General features: G+C 35.8%; 1 protein-coding gene across 1 annotated transcript in view; it reads right to left on the reverse strand.

Annotated features, from left to right (window-relative positions):
* Positions 1–19,681, reverse strand: part of LOC108968632 (protein singed wings 2) — a 32,045-nt gene extending 12,364 nt beyond the window's left edge. Inside the window, exon 1 of the mRNA XM_018932763.1 lies at positions 19,208–19,681. Coding sequence (XP_018788308.1) covers positions 19,208–19,323 — 116 coding nt within the window. The 5' untranslated portion in view covers positions 19,324–19,681. The remainder of the gene's footprint in view (positions 1–19,207) is intronic.
* Between the last annotated feature and the right edge of the window lie 715 nt (positions 19,682–20,396).

Consider the following 20,396-nt stretch of genomic DNA (forward strand, 5'->3'; position numbering starts at 1 on the left):
GGCTACCGCCCCATATGTGATTATCGGTCTTACTATCATGGTGTACAACCATCTAACTATTCTAGGCGTTAAACCCCAGGACCTTCCTGCCAGGTTTATATAAGGATAATCTTGCTAAATTTGACTATCTCTAAAACACATTTATGTTTATATGTGTGTATGCTATGCTATGTGTGAGTATAAAATACCCTGCGAGGTAACGAGACGTTAGTTTATAGCGATGAGCTTTATGAGAAAATTGATAAAATTTCAGCACTTATATTTTATCCGGCCAAGGGCTGTTATTTCAGAGATTTAACCCCGTTTAGATCGGTAAGTCTAAGTATGTAAACGGATAATACATGATATCCACCCTATTAATAGTGTCGAGGTGAATAAATGATGAGTAAATCGATAACATATTGATTTTTTCTACATGTATAAAATGATATATTTTAGGAATCAGTCAGTCAGTATCACTGTAAATAAATATTTATGGGGCCAAAATCTGTTTATTCATAAGTGTTAAACATTTCGGCTAACGTACCGAGTGTTGGTAACAACAAATAACTCACATTTCTAGCTTCAATTGCCAACTGCATGAACTTGTGACAGTTAAATTAACACTTTAGTGCCAAACGTAGAAAAAATAAAAGAGTAATAACAAATGTAGTATTATTTTATACATTTTTACAGGCATAAAATTAACATTAGGACCAGCGGCGCATGCAAGCAATGGATGACCAATGGCAAAGTAATAAAGTGAAATTTCAATATTTACATATCAGAAGGTGGTAAATATATGTATGTATTATCTAAATACATATGTATATAATATACTGTATATATACATAAATACTGTAAGTTACAGTTTTTGTATTGCCTAAAGGTACCTTTAAGATTGAAATGTTCTTTGAACTATTTTAATCACATGAACTTTACAACAGAGATCGGCAGGCCCATGATCTGAAACGACCTTCATTTTCAACTGCATGACTTACAACAAAATCCATAATCTTCAGTTTAGCAAAAAATTTATTTCGGAACGATCATGAGAATTTCCTTCGCCGTGTCCAGCGTAGACACAGACACGACTTTGCGGTAAATTTTATTATTAGAAAACAGTTTATTAAGAAGTCAGTAGGATAATCTTTAAGAAATTTTCTGCTCCCTTAGAATTAATGTAGAAACCCACTTTACCATTGGAAGGTTTCGAAAAAGGCCCAAAAATAATAATACTGCTCGACGTTCATAGCGCTCGGAGTGCACGCTTCAAACTTTTACGCGTTCTTCTCAAAACACATTTTTTTAAACTGGCGGACATGATCCCGGTCGAATTACTCAACCAATTTGCTTAATTTTTTTTTATGTTCACAAAACGCCTGGCTATCGTTCTTATTTTTTTATAATTTATTGACAATGTTATGACAAAATTTATGTGAAAAAACATGGGGAAATATTAAAAAAAAAAACTTTAATTTTATATTTATCAACATTTTTTCATGATTCTAAGAGGGACAATAACCATTCACGTACTTTTTAAGAATAAATTGGGTTTTGGTGTTTCAGATGATCCAAACATTAGAAATCGATATACCTCATGATATATGAATAAAAATTTCTATGAAAAAAAAAAAATTTCAAAAAAACAGAGCCGATTGCACTACTGACCCCTTAAGTTTAAAAATATTTCGAAATCGCAAAACGCAAGAGAGTAAAAATGGTTGTGATATACTTATGTATAAAGACAGATTAATTTTTGGCGAATTCCATAATCTGTGTCCCCAATTACAAGTAAATGAAATTAAACTTCACGAGCCTTTCGTTTTAGGTATTTCGCCTGTCTTTGTAACGTTAATGGCTTTTATTTTACAAAACAATTATCTTTTGAATTTTCGGAATTAGTACATCCATTTTCATATTTCTCCCACGCCACTGCTGGATCATCTGCATTTGCAAACATATGGTTGCATTTGTGATCTGCCCACATTTAACGCACCATATCGCTGTATAGTTCCCCAAACAATAATATGTAATGAAAACCCCAACGTAAATGAAATCATAAGAAAATACTGAAATGAACCCAACAACATTACTGTGTAAAACATATATTTTTTTTTGTCTAGCCACAATCCGCATCAAAGCGAGTTTCTTCAACATATGGCTGATTTGAGACTGAGGTGACTTCTATGACCACTTAAAGCACCTCTATGAGAGCTGCCCCCGCCACGATTTCGAAATCGTGTTTGGCGACTTTCACGCCAGGGTGGGCAAAGAAGGTATCTTTGGCACGACGGTCGATAAATTCAGCCTCCACGAGGAAACATCCCCAAATTTCGATTTTCTACTCGAATTGACTCCTGCTCTCTGAGAACACTCGTCAACAACACGGTATAGGGGAACTGTGGGACGTCATTTCAATCTCCTTACGTACAGCTGCAACCGAAACCATTGGTTTTCGGAAAAACAGAACAGCTGATACGAGGAGGAGTGCCGTGTCGCAGCGGAGAGAAAACAGGCTGCCTACCTCGCAACGTTACGATCGACCACAACACGTCTGGGAGGGGATAGATACCGAGAGTTGAAGAGGGAAGCGAGGGAAAGAGGCCGAAGTGAGTGAATATGAAGAGCTTGATAAGCTGGCCGACAGGGGTAATGCTCGAAAATTCTAAGAAAAGACGGCGGCTAACTGCAGGTTTCAAGACCGGAGCATACTCTTGTAGAACCCCCAAAGGTGAACTAGTGACCGATGCCCAGAGCAATTGACGTTGCAAGTTTTCGAGAGAAAAGATCTGCGAAAGATTTACAGCCCAGTGCGCGTTGGCCACTGCGAATATCGCATTCGATAGGCTGTTTGAGATATATGACGACATTGACATAGTTCAGCGAGTTAAAAGACAGCGACTACGCTGGCTAGGTCATGTTGTCCTAATGGACGAAAACACTCCAGCGCTGAAAGTATTCGACGTTGTACGCACCGGGGTAAGCAGAGGAAAAGGGAGACCTCCACTCCGTTGGAAGGACCAGGTGGAGAAGGACCTGGCTACGCTTGGAATATCCAATTGGCGCCACGTAGTGAAAAGAAGATAAGACTGGCACGCTTGGTACAACGGCTGGAGGAGCTTGGCTGTCCGGAAATTACTCTTTGGCGGAGTTATTTTTCGGACAGAAAGGCCTCTCTTGTCGGCATGAATGGAAGTGTGGAGATTGGAGTGGTTCGTGGCTGCCCGCAGGGTTCCATCTGCGGTCCATATATTTGGAACCTTATGATGGACACTCTGCTTGGGCAGCTCGTGCCACTCTGTAAGTGTTGTGCGTATGCGGACGACCTTCTTCTTATGGTCGATGGTCGCTCGCGGTCTGAGTTAGAGCGGGCGGGAGGAGATCTCTTAGAGATCGTGAATACTTGGGGTGTAGGTGTGGGGGTGGACATATCGAGGGAAAAAACGGTGACAATGCTGCTTAAGGGCAGACGGACGTCGTGCTGTCCGCACCATATATCGTGGCTTGTTTGTGGCCTGTGCCCCATATGGAGCCCCTGTATGGTGGGAGACAGCCACGACTCTCTGGGGGTCTCAAAAACTCCTCTCAATCCAGCGTGGTATGATGCTTGTTTGTTTGCCTGTATGTCGCACCGTCTCAACGGATGCGATGCAGGTTTTACTAGGTGCACSCCCTCTYGACCTGATTGTCATACAGCGTGCTGTTGCATTCAGGTTAAGAAGGGGTTTGAGTGTGTCAATGTTGCGGAACGATTGGATTTCCGACGATGATATGGAGAGGGAGGGATACCTTGGGAACAAATGGCTCCTAGATGATAGGGTTAGGCGTAGGTGGCAACAACGTTGGGACAATAGTCCTAACGGCCGAGTGACDWAYGAGTACATTCGGGACGTTGGGTTCGTTGAGGATAACCCAGACTTCAGATTTTGTCTGAGTCTGGGTTTCCTCCTTACGGGGCATGGGCCTCTGAATGCATTTTTGCATCTCGTTCACTGCCAGACCCATTTGTTTTGCTTCCTTGTCCAGTCTGAAGAAAGCAAAACTAATGGCGCGGTTTTGAGGCCGATGGTTTTTACGGCGAGAAAAATTCAAATAATTGCCGAAAACCCCCTAAAAACAGGCCTTTTCTTTTTGCCATATAAACGTTTTCTTTGTTGTATATGTGTACAATACAGTGAATCAAAAAATTTTTGGCACACTTTGATTTTCTAAAGAAAGGTAGTTAAAAAGCAACAAAAAATAATATCATTCAATTATTTTTGTACATAGTGTAACTGGTAGAAACAATACAAAATGTAAGAGAAAATATACCGATACATTCACCCCCCACTCCCCCCAAATCTAGAAATGAAGTCTGAAACAGCGAAAAACAAATCAAAAAAGTATTGGCACACATCATGTTTTTTTGCATATTCTTCTTTAAGTTGGCATCCGTTGATGCCGTTTTTGGTGACTTCTGTTGGATATTGCATATTAATGAATTATTGCGCAAAATAGAACAAATTGTCAATAGATCATTTTCCAGTGTAAGAAATGTAATAAATAAACAATTACATAAACAGCGGAAAAATAGAAAGCAATTACAGATCTGGGAGGCCAAAAACTTTTTCTGATCGGGAGGAACGATCCATTGCTGGCGCAGTGGCAAAAGACCCAAAAATTTCGGCTGCAAAATTGAGTGAAAAAATGTAGAAACAACTTCCGAAAACATTTAGCTCAGACAGTCTGAACTCCCCTGCATAAGGCCGGTTATCATGGTCGTGTACCTCGACGAAAGCTTCACATTTCAAAAGCTGACAAAAAAAAAAAAAAAAAAAAAAAAAGGAATAAAATAAAAATTAAAATCGGAACAAGAAAAGACCCAAAAATTTCGGCTGCAAAATTGAGTGAAAAAATGTAGAAACAACTTCCGAAAACATTTAGCTCAGACAGACTGAACTCCCCTGCATAAGGCCGGTTATCATGGTCGTGTACCTCGACGAAAGCTTCACATTTCAAAAGCTGACAAAAAAAAAAAAAAAAAAAAAGGTTGGATTTCGCTAAAGCTCACCTACACCAACCTGAAACTTTTTGGGAAAACGTGATTTTTAGCGATGAATCCAAATTAAATTTATTTGGATCTGATGGGCCTCAAAAAATATGGCGAAAGCACAACATGGAACTTCAAGAAAATAACATCTTAAAAACAATCAAGCATGGCGGCGAAACGTAATGTTGTGGGGGTATATAACGGCAAGTGGAGTTGGGAATCTTGTTTTTATACACAAAAAATGGATAAGCTTGTTTATTTAAGCCTTTTGAAGAACAATTTGCTTCCGAGCGTAACTAAATTGGGCTTAAATGGAGAGAAATGGCAGTTCCAGCAAGACAATGATCCCAAAAACACTTCGCGTTTGGTTCAAGAGTGGTTAATTTATAACTGGAAGCAGCTGAAAATACCTCCACAATCCTCTGATCTCAATCCCATTGAGAGTCGAAAGAGTCCCTTAAAAATTCTCTGAAGGAAGAATGGGCCAATATTACCAGTCGGGAGAGCAAGTATGCAAAGGCATTTGCAAGCGATTATTAAAGCCAAGGGAGGTGCAACAAAATATTAAACATCTTCAATTTCTTTTTCTTCATCTTTTGTATTACCATTTTTATATTTTGTTCCAATACTTTTTATACCTATAACATATAGCTGCCATACAAACTGAACGATCGGAATCAAGTTCTTGTATGGAAAGCTTTCACATTTGACAATGTATCTTCAACAAAGTAGTAGGTTTTTTTCTAAGGCTACAATGTAATCTCCGAAGAAATTGTTCAGATCGGTTAACTATAGCAAATAGTTGCCATACAAAGTGAACGATTGGAAAAAAGTTCTTGTATGGAAAACTTTTGCATTTGACGAGATATATTCACGAAATAGATTATTTCCTAAGACAACAATGTAATCTTCGAAGAAATTGTTCAGATCGGCTTACTACAACGTATATAGCTGCCATACAAACCGAACGATCGGAATCAAGGGCTTGAATGGAAAACTTTCGCATTTGACGTGGTAACTTCACAAAATTTGATATGGATCACTGCTTAAGGTAATAATATAATCTCTGCAAAAATTGTTCAGATCGCATTGCTCTAGCATATAGCTTTCATATAAACTGAGCACATAGTTAAAGAAATGCACCTGGGAAGGATATATTAGCTTCGGTGCAGCCGAAGTTAACGTTTTTTCTGGTTTGATATGAATAAGACTCTTTTTCATTATTTTCTTAATAATTTAATACTTGTATGAATTTTTTACTTTTAATTTTTGTATATTGCATTAAAAAAAATTCAATCAATTCAATTTCTGTCGCCTGCTTTTTTATTCCAGTTATTTTACAAAAAAAAAAAATATTGAAAATTATTCAGTGAAAACTTTATGTGTGTTTCAGACGAAGTGATCAATTACAGATTGAAATTTGTTACGAAGCCGCGAAGAGGTCGCGCTAATATCGGTCGGCGTTCTTTTTGGCATCAGCATACAATGGCAGCCCAAGGCACATGAACGAGTACTCCCAGGATACGATGGAATTATGGATCGCGGTCAATCAACAGGCGATCGTTTCGATGTCACAGCACGACTTTTCAAACAACACCGACGGTGGTGCAGTCAGATGCTGGATGTACTCTGTTGAGTTGCAAAAAATATGTTTGCCGCACGCACACATTCTTCTTTGTATGGTGGATGGTGGTTACACCAGATCAAATTGATGAAATCATTTCTGCGGAAATTCCTGATGCAGAAAAAGATCTAGTATTATACGAAGTTCATCACCAATAACCACCATAATCCCACTTCGGTTTGTATGTCTAAAGATAAATGTACGAAACACTATAAACGTGATTTTTTTTCGGAAACGTAAACTGGAAATGGTGGATATCTACTCTATCGTCGTAGCTTATCAGACGACAATGGCAGAACATTTATCATTCAACTTAGAGGAGTGAATATCGAAGTCGACAACATATGGAAAATATTCGCAACTGTTGTCTAATTCACATTCAAAACTCATGACAATGTTTGATATTGTAGTTTGGTGAAATAGATCAAATACGTTTGCAAATAAGTCACCAAAAAAGCAACATGGCGGTTATTGGTCTTGAACGAGATGGGATCAGAAAGTATCAAATGGTCGATACGTGAACTGTAATGAAGCGCTTTGTAGTGCATTTACTTTTGCAAGTTCATTTGGTTGGAGAATGGCCAAAGAGTGTTTTTCAACCCAGAGAATACATGCATTTTGAGAAGCAGGCCAGCAATTACAATCGCTGGAACATGATAATCAATGGAAACAAACGATGGACGATTCGATAGCTACTTTGTATACCACTGAAGTTCGCATACTTTTCACGATGAACAAAATTACATTGCCGAAGACATTTAACATCGTATTCGATAAGAATAGGAAATTTCGCAATCCAGTGGTTTGATATCAATTCCACCTGCCTTTTGTCAATTCACTTCAACGATATATAAACTCATCACGAATGTTTATGCCAACATTGGCCAAATTATCCTACTAACTACGATTGCATGAGTGCGCGTCAGTTATACGCGGCGTGTTCCCGAGTTGGAAAACCATCTTCTCTGCGCATTTACGCACTGAAATAGAAACCAAAAAAATGTTGTTTATCAAACTGCGTTACATTGAAAAAATTTAGAAAAATCGAAAATAAATATTTTAACGTAATTTCAGTTTTATTTTCATTTCAAAACACATAATTTCACTCTGGACAACGCATGCGTGGTCAGCTAGTACGAGGTGTGTTCAAAAAGTATCGCGTATTTTGGGGTTTTTCAAAAATTATTTATTTATTCATGAATATCTATTTTGTCCCCTTCAAAGTAATCCCCATGATATATTTTAGACTTGTGCCAACGGTTTTTCCAATCTTCGAAGCACTTCAAAAAATCATTTTTTTTATTTTCCTTAGCTCCTCCTTCGATGCCGTCTTTATCTCGTCAAGAGAAGCGTAACGTCGTCCTTTCATGGGCCTCTTCAGTTTAGGGAATAAGAAAAAGTCACAGGGGGCCAGATCTGGGGAATACGGTGGCTGCGGCATCATTAGTGTGTTGTTTATGGCCAAAAAGTCGCGCACAAGCAACGATGTGTGAGCAGGGGCGTTATCGTGGTGCAAAAGCCAATTTTTGTCACATCTTCTCGGCCTTCTGCGAACATTTTGTACCACCGATAAACGTTGCTTCGGTCCAAGGTAGCTTCTCCGTATGCCATAGTCAACATTCGGAATGCATCCGCGCACTTAATTTCGTTTTTCACACAAAATTTGATACAGGTTCTTTGATCCATTTTTTTGAATAGGTAAAAATCGAAGACGATCCAAAACACGTGCAAGCAAAGCAGCTGTCAACAATTAAATGAACGTTAAAAAAGGCCGAGCTTGTCGGCATAAGTGAGAGACATGAGTACCAACATACCGCCACAAAAAATTCGAAATTCGAATATACGTAACCCGCGAAAATTCAAAATTCGCGATACTTGAACACACCTCGTATATTTATACATATAAGCATTCTCATTAAATTCAACTGCAATATGTTTAAAGAAAATATATATTATGGTCAGTATCATTTTTTATATGTGTAGATATATATGTAAAAGTCCACAACTTGAGAAAAGATTTCCCAATTCTACCTAAAATGAATTTTTACAACTGGGACCATCACCATTAACAGTTTTATCACATATTCCAATTGCAAAACGTCAAAACTTACCCAAACCAGTAAACTGTTCGGTAGGTGAGCGGTTCTTACATTTTTAGTGGCAGGAGAGTTGGTCATCTCTTTATATCTGCATTCGGCGATGAACATTAAGTTTCTGAGGAATGTAATTGTTTTTTTCGCATTTTCTAAGCCCTTCCCTCCGTAAACTGATATTCCCCTCATCACTTTGCTAACTTTGCGGGCTAAAAATTTGTCCAACCCTGGTACAAGGGAATAAAGTATAAAAAGGCGTCTTTTGGTTTTTAAAAAGTGTGCATGTTACGCACTATATGATTCAATGTACTTATTACAAGCTAAGTTTTTTACAAAAAAAATATCAATCAAATTGACTCGAAGCATTATATAATGATTTTTAAACTTTTGGTTGACTTACATATAATATAAATAGATTAATCTGTGAGGTATCCTAATGAAATTTAAAAGCATATAAAATATATCCGCCATAGATGGATGAAATCTGGTTAACACCTCCATATACCTATACCATATTTGCAACTACTCGTTGGCTTTTATCTGTAAACACTTAAGATATCTATGCATACAAAATAAAGTTAAATATTAGATAGATTATGGTAGGAAAGCGAAAATGGAAGAAACAGACCCCAACCCCGCATCATATACAATCGTTATAATTTTTCTAACCGACTTTATGGCGAATATATCGGGCAATGTGGGGGGTTATCTTTATAAAATTGCATGGTTGGATTTTTCCTTAAATATAATATATTAAATGTAGACTATTTGTGTTTACAATCGTAATGTATACGCATATATCTCATTTTAACATTAAACTTTAACATTTGGTTGATTTCGATATAAATATTTCAAACGCAAAGCAAAATGCAGTAATGAAACTAAGCGAATCTATGACCTACCTTATAAGTTAATAAATTAGCGAATACGTATGAATGTAATCCATTCACATTTTTTTTTTTAATGAAATATGTTGAATTCTAACTAAAAATTTTCGTTTTTTTTTTCTGAGTATAAAATGTTTCGTTTCTCCGCCACCTAGCTCCTCCTTACTAGTCTCATAACCGCATTTTACCTCAACTGGTGGGAGTATTTCACGGTGATCTGCTAGCATTACAGTGAGTATCTTACGGTAAATAAAATTTCTTAAGAAATCTTAAATTGAAATTTAAGATTGTGTGGGTGTATAGTTGATTATAAATTAATTTGTATGCAAACATTGTTCAGATAAGATCTTAATACGTAGTAAGCAATTCTTATAAACATAATTGGTGCAAGTGACTTAAAGTCTAGTGCGCAAAAATGCCCAACACTGGATTACTCAATTCCTTTTTGGTTTAATATTTTTCAAATTAATTTTTTCATTAAGCAATATGTTATAGAATCGTTTTTGTTATCATTTTATTTTATTCTTTTTCTATTTTTTCTGCATTTAAGTGTGCGCCATAAAGCAAATGTTTGATTTATAAATATATATATGTATATTTAATGTTGGAGCTAATATTATTATTAGTTATATGTATGTACTTATACATATATGTATATAATACATTGGTACAAAAAAGCTCCCGGATATTGTAATTATATTCCCCGGGTAAGCGATATTTCCAAAAAAATTATTTCGTTAGTTGGTACGGCTGTCCTTAATTACTATGCCCAATATTAACGCGATCTGTCATCCAGTTTGTTTACAGCAGCTGCTTGAGTCAGTCCACTTCAGTAGTGTGTTTCAATTTTTACAATGGATAAAAATATTGAACATAAAATAAGCCTAAAATATTGCTCTTCTAACCAAATTACGTATGTGGAATCATTGCGAATGTTGGTAAAGACTTATGGTGTTCAGTTTTATCAAAATCACAAGCCTACGAGTGGGACAAAGTCTTCAAAGACTGTTGAAGACATGCCTCATTCTGGACAACCTTCCAGTTCTTCAACTGATGAAAATATTAAAAAGTGAAGGATATGGCGCTTGAAAATCGTCAGGCAAGTTTTAGAGAGATGGCAAGAGAGCTCTAAATCTTTCAGTCCGTTGGTAAAGGTATATTATATCTGGTGGGAATAATTTTGAAAGCGACAAAATAAATATTGATGAATCATAAAATATTTTGCGCTTTATTCACAAATTCCAGTTTTTTGTCACAATGTATGATCGCATACCTGTTTGTAACTTATGTGCTGTAAATTTATTTGTTTTTTTGCGTAGTCAGTATAAATAATTGAAGCAGTTTATTTTTAGAAATAGAAGTATGCTAATTTGTATAATATAATATATAATAAAATTAAACACGGTGAAATCTTCGTATGAAAATGGGTGGTGATAAATATTAGCCAAAATATGTAGTTGCTGAGGACTACTTTATCTGAAACCATAAATCAGAAAAATATTGCTTTATCTCCGCTCTTTACCATTCCATAAATATTATAAAATGCATTGGACTTGTTACAGATTGAGAAAACGGGTGGTGATTAATATTAGCCAAAATTTGTAGTTGGTGAGGTGTAGTTAACCTTAAAATAGCTTTATGGGAAGCCACAAATAGGAAAAATAATGCTTTATCTCCGCTCTTTACAATCTAATAAATATTATAAAATTCCTTGGTCTTGCTACAAAATTGAAAATACGGGTTTAAGTCGATCCAAGCGTAAATTCGTGTGCTGCGCAAATGGGGAAAATGGAAAATGCGCTCGATGCTTACGAAAGTAATCGTTTGAACAGTTGGTCGCTTGGCCTGTGTAAAAACGCTATCAAAAGCTGTGGATCGAACCAAATTTTGATACATTTTCCTCCGAGGGTCTTCAGTTAATCATAAATGTTGTGATTACTGTTTACTTGCTAAGCGCAAACTGTCGGTTTTGCCAATCCAATATCTTTCGGTAACCGTATACTTATATTTCTTCGACCGGAGGTCTTGTTGTGAGATATATGTATGTGTTAAAGGGAATTCCCTTGCAATTCCTATATTTTGTGGAAGTCAAATATAAAGCTCGATTTATTATGTGCACCTTAGCGCGCAAACATTCCCTCTGGTTAAAATACATATTTTAGTCAGACAATGAGAGAGAGAGAGATTGATCTTCGAAACACTGGTTGTAGTCACTTTCCGGGATGGCCTTCAGTTCCGTCTTCGCTGCGGCTTGAATCTCCTCTATCGTATAAAAACGGTATCCCCGGAGCGATCTTTTGAGCTTGGTGAACAGCCAGATGAATACGGTGGTTGCGGAACGATATGGGTTGAGTTTTTGGCGAAATAATCACGAATTACGAGGGCCTTTTTCCAAAAAAACTCAATGTTTTCGGTACCAGTCGAGATTTGACGCGCTTGAGGCCCAAAACATCCTTCAAAATGGTATTGGCTGAACCTTTCGATATGCCAACTTCATCAGCAAGGTCTCGAATTGTTAATCGCTGGTCTTTCAACACCAAATCTTTGATTTCAGCTTCGTCGGTTGAGGTTGATGGTCACCCTGGACGCTGTTCGTCTTCGACACGTTTACGACCGGCTTGGAACTCACTATACCACTTGTAAAAATTTTTTTTAGACATAGCCATATCACCAATGCTGTCTGCACAACGTATCCGCAACAGAAAATTGATTCCATAAACAAAATTTAACGCAAATTCTTTGCTCAACAAATTGATAGTGTTCTGTGAATGGCATATTCGCTCTAAGGTATTCTTGACAAATGTTTATATTCCTTAAGTAATTTGAAAGAATCAAATTTAGTAATAAATTTCAAAATAATTTTGCAATCAGTTAACAGAAAGCATATTAAATTTGGGCATTGCAAATTGCCTTTGATAATAACCCGTGACAAATTTGTGAAGATATCTCATATAATTAAAAATCTTTCAATAGAAGCACAGCTAAACGCTACAGCGATCTGATCCGAATATTTCCTTCAGAGATGGCACTGTTGCCTTAGACCAGAGGTGGGCTTATGAGCCTCCAGTGGCATTTTGCACCGTTCGGGCACGCGTGCACATTTTGAGGCCTGGATGAGGGGATCATTGCGGGTAAACATGAAGAGGGAATTGTGAGCAACGTATTTTACCACTCCTGGTTTACAAATGACAGTGCGCGTATATATGGGTAGTCGCACTGTGGGTACCAATTCTAAAATTGCCTTACAATTTTAAGTTTATTTGTAACTACCATAAATTCATAAAATGTAAGACAAGACAGTGTATAATAAATATTTCGCAGGATGTTCTTTGGGTAAAGTTCCAGCCTCTTCCAAAATGCATTATTTAATGAAATCTCCTGTATACCGATATTGATCGTGATGCGCTTCACAATGCCTCTGAATATTGTATTTCATCATCTGATCATATTTTTTATAGCAGACATTGTATGCTACCAGAGCTTCCTTTTACATAAATAATTTTCTTCCTATTTCACATTAAATGAATACTCGCTGATAACATTTCTACACATTTAAATTACAATAATTTTAGTTTATGAACCACTGTTTCTTCAAACACATATGCACAAATGAGCACTCAGCAAACATTTATTAGCGTTTGTTTCTATTTGTATGCTTATCCACTCCCAATTAATAATGCCATATGGCGCAAATATATTTTTACTTGATGATTTTTTATTTTTTTGAAAATAGGTACTACCTTTCTAAATCGCGTATTATGGAAAAAACCTTAATTCTTTGAAAATTTTGGTAAAATAACTAAAATTTTTACACCATTAACAGTTTTATCACACATACATTGGTAAGAACAACAATATGATATTGTGAAGTTTTGAAATGAGCTTGTTTTTAGATACATGTATATATATATGTATATACTTATATAATTTTTCCCTAAGAGTGATTAGAATTTCCTACCATATAATGGTAGGTAAAGCCTGTAAAATATTTTTACCTCTTCTTGTTCATGAAACTGTACAATTCCGATATGAAGTAAATATTAAAACAACTGATTTTTGATATTTTAATACTTAATTCTCTGTTAGTTCTCAATTAATGAATGTTTTTAATAATTTGCGATTGAAATTAATTCGACTATGCATCGAATTGTAAAACGTTTCATGAAATATATTTAAATTTTGCATTTTCTTGCATTGGTTCACATTACATTAGCGATCTCGAACGACGTCAACAAATCCCTCCGTTCACATATATTTTTGGATAAATGTAATCTGGCCGTTCCAGTCATTGCAAACCAGTCAACTGTCAAAGTTCGGTAGGTGAGCGGTTCTCACATTTCCAATGACAGGAGAGTTGGTCACCTCTTTATCTCTGTATTCTGCCAGAGGAGGCGTTTAATAAGGTGTGACACGAAGGTCTTTTATACAAGCTTAAAAAAATTCTACCTTTAGAATTGTATAAAACATTGGAGTCTTACTTAAAAAGTAGAAAATTTATGGTTAAAGTGAGAGAACGATAGATAAGGGCTGTTGTAACCCAGGGCAGTGTTTTATACCCAACACTATACATCATATATACAGGAGATCTTATAACAGCTAATAATGTATTAACTTTAACTTTTGCGGACGACACAGCTATACTGAGCCGTAACAAATGCCACATTTCAGTATCAAGAATTTTATCGATGCATTTAAGTTCCATCGAAGAATGGCTAGCGAACTGGCGTATAAATGTGAATGAACAGAAATATAAGCATATTACATTTTCGCTAAGACCAAAGATGTGCCCAGCAGTAAAAAATAAACAATACTTTAGTACCCCAAGCGAACGAAGTAACATATCTTAGTATTCACCTAGATAGAAGGCTCACGTGGAGAAAACACATCTCTAGTAAAATAATATATAGATTAAATCTGCAAATTTAAATTCTCTTTTTAATAAATACTTCAGACTTAGCCTAGACAACAAAGTGATTTTATATAATGCGGTCATAAAGCCGATTTGGATGTATGGCATTCAACTGTGGGGTACGACCTGGTATCACCAAAACAGCTCAATCACTTGCTTGAGACTGTCTAGTTTTTAAATAGAATTAAGATTTTTTAACTAATTGTTAGGCTTTAAGAAAAAGCAGATCCAATAAATAAAATAATGTTGGAAAAAAAAAGAAACTGTGGACAATAAAATATAATAGTTATACAAGGTGCGTTCCAAAGTAAACAGGAATTTTTGAATCTAATGCCCCCTGGTGGCGCCATCTATATGTCGATTACAACCTGCTATCTTTACCTATTTTCCAGTGAGAATTTCATGACATTTCATTGATTGGAAGTGAAGTTATTGCGTTTTAAGTGTCAGTATGTTTATGTTATCGGTGCGAAAATGAGTTTCGAACAAAGAGCCAACATAAAATTTTGTTTTAAAATTTAAAAAACTTTTACCGAAACGTTCAATTGATGAAAAAAGTTAATGGCGATGATTGCCTATCCCGTAGCAGAGTGGTTTCGACGTTTTCAAAGTGGTCGTGAGGACATAACTCCATCCAAACTGTGAGTGAGTTCATCAAAAATCAGCCGAAATCATAATTGAAATGCATGAAAATGGAATTAAATATTTCCAAAACATCGATTTATCGCATTTTGACCGAATATTTGGGTTTACGAAAGGTGTGTGCACCGTTTGTTTCGCACAAATTGACTGACGACTAAAAATTGCTCTAATCGATCGACGCTTTGACCAAAATTATCACATTTTAACTACTAACTCCCCGTATTCACCGGATATTGCGCCGTGCGACTTCTTCCTTTTTGGGAAAAATGCATTTGCACATGGAAGGAAAGCGTTATGCAGAGGTAGAGGTCATTCAAAAGGCTTGCACCGACATACTGACCGCCAACGAGCTAAAACACTCGTTCGACATATTTTGGACATTGAAAAAAGCTGTATTAAAACAGAAGGAGACTATTTTGAATAAAATAAATTGATTTTGATTAAAAAACCATTTGTTCTGTTTACTTTGGAATGCACTTTGTAAACCTTAAGCATTTACTAATATATTAATTGTTAAGTCATATATATTTAACCAATTAAACAATTTCAATGTAAATGCGTAAACTTTACCGAAGCTTGTAATTTTCATTTAGTATACAACAACAACTATTTTGCTAAATTTCCAATTGTTTTCGTTGTTAAATGATGAAAATGCAATTAGCACATGCGGAAAGTTACTTTATTGGCTTTTATTGGACAATTTGCGCAGATCAGGAGGATAAATTGATCTAAATAAAGATAAATATACAGCTATCAAGCGACGACCCTATAAAAAATGTGTCCGTTGTTTTTCTTTTTGTTGAGGTACATAAATTTTAAGTCGTTCGTGAGTTATATTCTGCAGCTTATGAACCCGATACAGTTTCCATTTCCACCGCACAACGATGGTTTCAACGTTTTCGTTCTGGTGTAGATTTGGTCGAAGATGCGCCACGCTCCGGAAGGCCTATCATCGAAAATTGCGATAAAATCGCTGAATTTGTCGAAAGAGACCGGCGTAGTGACAGCCGTAGCATCGGTCAAGAGCTGGACATAGGTTATCGAAACAAATTTTATGAACAATTGAAAATTGAATAAAAATACCGCAAGACTTTTTTGACAACCAGTATATATGAATGTACATAAGTAACAGCAAACAATAATTTTTTGAGATTCTGTTGACTATTTTCAAAAAAAATAGATGTGTTTCACTTTTTCACGGGTGTTGACTCAGAAAATTAATGCTTGCTTTTGACTAATGAAAATAAGCGGCTGCCTTGGAATGTAACCGAGGAAAAAATCTGAATAATTTTGAGGCTTCGATATACATGAAATTTATCAGGGGTTCAACTATTGGACCAGGTTTTGAGAGTTTCATTTTCTTGTATTAGGGTCAGTGTAATATCGCTCGTTTAGAATAGCAACAATTTATTTATCGAAATTATACTAGGATAGTTTTTTTAAAGAAAGGAAATTTTGCAATGTAGTCAAACTATAATTCATTGTTAGCTTGTAAAGCTCTCTATTTCAAAAAAAAAAATTTTATTTTTAAAAGTTATTGACTTTTCCGAAAGGACTGACAGGCGAATCAGGGCCCAACGGAACTCCAGCTGTTGGCCTCTTGACATTTCATAATTTACTGCCATCACGTACGAACCGGGTGGGCATAAGGTAAGACGATTAATGCCGAAAGTGAAGAACGCTTGGCAAGAGAGAGACATTGGAACACCTTCTGTGGCTGTGTCCAGCACTATCTAAACTCGTCGTAAGTATTTAGGAGCTTCGCACTTCAAAGAACTAGACGAATTATCAAATATGACGCAGACTTCACCTCAAACTAAACTGAACCTCCATCTGGCATTACTAATGACTAGTAGGCCTATATACAGCGTGACAGCCGGCCAGTATAACCTAACGTAACTTATTTAAAACCTTTTGTAGTATGTATTTGGACTAATTATGAAATACTTAAGAAAGCATACATATAGTGTATATTGCACCAGTTTGAATGAAATTAGTTTCAAAGTCAAAGTAGTAAAGTATTTTTTCTACCACTGCACTTCTCTTTTATTTTTGTTGTCTTAGCACCAAAACACCTGGGTAATTAAATAACGTTCAAACAAGGAGTACACAATTTTGTCATATGTATATTCACATTCACATACACTTATTATATAATTATTTTCATATATTATATTATAAAAAACAATGTTGTGTTTTTTATATTCTTGCAATATGTTACTACAGAGTATAATAATTTGATTTTTTTTATTGAGAAGCAAAGGGCACATGTGGGCAAAAAATTTTAAAAAGTTGGGGTGACATCGCCCTCTAATAAATTAATGTACATATCTCCTAAACTACTAAAGCTATAGTAACCAAACCCAGCTCAAATATTATATATATCTTCTACCGACAGTGTCAAAATGAATGCAATCGGAATATAACCCCACTCACTCCCCATATAACAGTACTGTTCAAAACCACTAAAAGCGCAATAAATCAATAACTAAATACACCAGAGACAATAAATTTGACCACCGATATGGTTTTATGGGAAATGGTGTGGAACCATATACCTTATATAAAAATTTTCGAACTTTCTGGTGACTTTATACAGCATATATCGGCCAATATTTGAGTTATCTCAATGAAATTTACAGAACTTGTTTTACTTATAACAGTGCATCATTGGGCGAAAACCAGGCCCCATACAACTAACATCAGCATTTGCGAACATCCAGCTGACTTTACTCCATATGGTTGGTAGTTGTATGTAAGGTACCTTAATGAAATCCAATGAACATTTTATATAATTGATAAAATCGGGTCAATACTAGTCCAACACATATTCTACATACATATAATGATTTTCGTTTTTCTAACAAATCTTATGCCAAATATATCGGTCAGTGTATGAGATATATACGAGTATAGTATATGTATATATAAATTTATATATAAAATTGCTTAGATTCGATCATGTCGTGAATATTTTACATCTTAAGGTACTTTCCTGGCTTTGATTATTGCAAGTTGTAAGAGTATAAAATGTTCGGTAGAGCTCGACCTAAGCCATTTCTTACATTATCTATAAAATATAACCGATTCTCGATGAATTACAAATAAAGCTCATTGAAAATATATCTATTTTCTTATCAATATATCTATCTAACATATCTAATGTAACATCTTCTTTCAAGTCAAAGATCGTACAAACTGTATTCATCTATGTTTCATAATCTAAGGAGTTTTTGTAGAAAACTAGAGGGTTCGTGAAATGATAGCTATGAAAGAAAGTTGCAGAGTACGGCCGGTTCTCAAGATAAGATCTGAAGAAACTCTTATATAATTTACTAGAATTACTTCTTACGACGACTTTCGTTCCACAGAATCATGAAGATGTAGTGAAAACGAAAAATTGAAATACAGATGGAGGATAGAGTCATGTGTAAATGTTCACGTAAGCGAGGAAAGTTATCTGATTGCCATTGCGAGCTAAAGTGGGAAGGCTAAGATAATTTAGGAATAAACTTACATATATTATATTTATATTTATATTAAACATTACAGGCAAAAAAGGTGCTTCAAAAGTATTTTCGATGACCTTTGAAGATCAATCTTCACCAACGAAAAGTTTATCGATGCCGTTTAAATCTTACATTGTTCTTTCCAATTGTTTGAGTGACTGTTGGCATTGATATGAGTAATCAAGCAAAATTAATTGTTTGACTGAAATTTTTTTTCAATCTTCGACATCTAAAAGGACCTAAACTAAAATGGGATGCTAAATAATTAGAGAATTAAATTATACTATCAATATTTTCGTTTTGCAAGTAATTAAAACGACAATGTTTAAATCTGCAGAATTGTCAATACACTTATAACAGTGACAGTAACGTCCGTGAGCGTCGTCATTAACGTTTGTGCACTCATTGAGATCGAGCAAGCGAAATTATAAACATATTATTTTTCACCCATTTTTCTTTAGCGCTAACCCAAAACATTTTGGTTTGGCATTCACACATAATTAAAATAAAACACAACAAAATTAGCGCTCACCCTAAAGAAGCAACACATAGATCAAGAAACACAAACAGCAGCAGTGGCCGGAATTGCAAGCAAATCACAACGGAAGACGAGATCCATGACATCGCTGAGGACACTTTTGGAGGCATTTCTTATTTTGAAACAATCGACCCGACAGTAATACGCGTTCCGCTAACAAGAAATATCTGGCAATTGTTCCACTATTTTCTTTACGAAATTCCCAGGCGGCGGAAATGAGTACAAACCATAATAAATTAAGCACAAATTACATTTAAATGTGAGCAAGTGACATCAACCAACACGAGAGACGCTTTGAAGAGAAGAGAAGCCAATAGATTTATCGTCAAAAAAGTTGATCTTTTTCCAATGAGTATTGTATTTTCCGAACAGACGCGTGCCTTATGAACGCTGAAATATGAATGCGAAAGGCGTGCCAAAACAGGTGGCTAACGCAAACCGGCAGCTTGCGACCTAGCACGCTACGTACGCGCGGTCAAATTTTACTGAAGTGCTAAGCTAAGCGCCACGGCGTTATTACCGAACACTTTATCGCTGCGCGGAGCTCAGGTTGACGCGCTGCTGGCGTAAGCGTAATGATAATAATATTAACGCTGACGCGTATGATGTTTGTTATTATCTGTTAGATCTGACAGCACCGTGTACTGTTCTGCGCGGTAGGCGCATCAATAGATATCAGAGCTTTTATGCTATTTTGCATTCAGAGAATACTAATTATTTCGCAAACAAGAGCTGACAACCAAACTTTGTCGGTACATACATATGTACTTTGATTGCTTACCAAAACGATGCTGGTATGATGCATGTACATTAGAGTGGGTCAATTTGTATGGAGCAAAAAAAAATGCACCAAGCGGTTATCAAAATCGTAAACTACGATGAATTCTAAGAAAATTTGCCCAAGAAACCATGGCTCTAAAATCAAAACGGAGCCTCCGGTTTTTAACGAGAAACTTTTCATTTTGTTTTTTTTTTTTCAATAAATGAAATGAAATCGGACGAGAACCGATGTATTCAGCGTGGTATGGTCGTTGGCCGCTGTGGTCGGTGTGTGTATATGYTACCTATCCACCCATAAAAATTAAAATAATAATAAATAAAATTCAAACTTTAATAGCTTTCATCTTCCGCGAAATCGTATTGCAGTTAACAATATCATTTTATATCTATATATAAAGCAAAA

Source organism: Bactrocera latifrons, unplaced genomic scaffold (assembly GCF_001853355.1).
Source record: "Bactrocera latifrons isolate USDA-ARS-PBARC rearing strain unplaced genomic scaffold, ASM185335v1 scaffold_222, whole genome shotgun sequence".
NCBI classification, from domain to species: Eukaryota; Metazoa; Arthropoda; class Insecta; order Diptera; family Tephritidae; genus Bactrocera; species Bactrocera latifrons.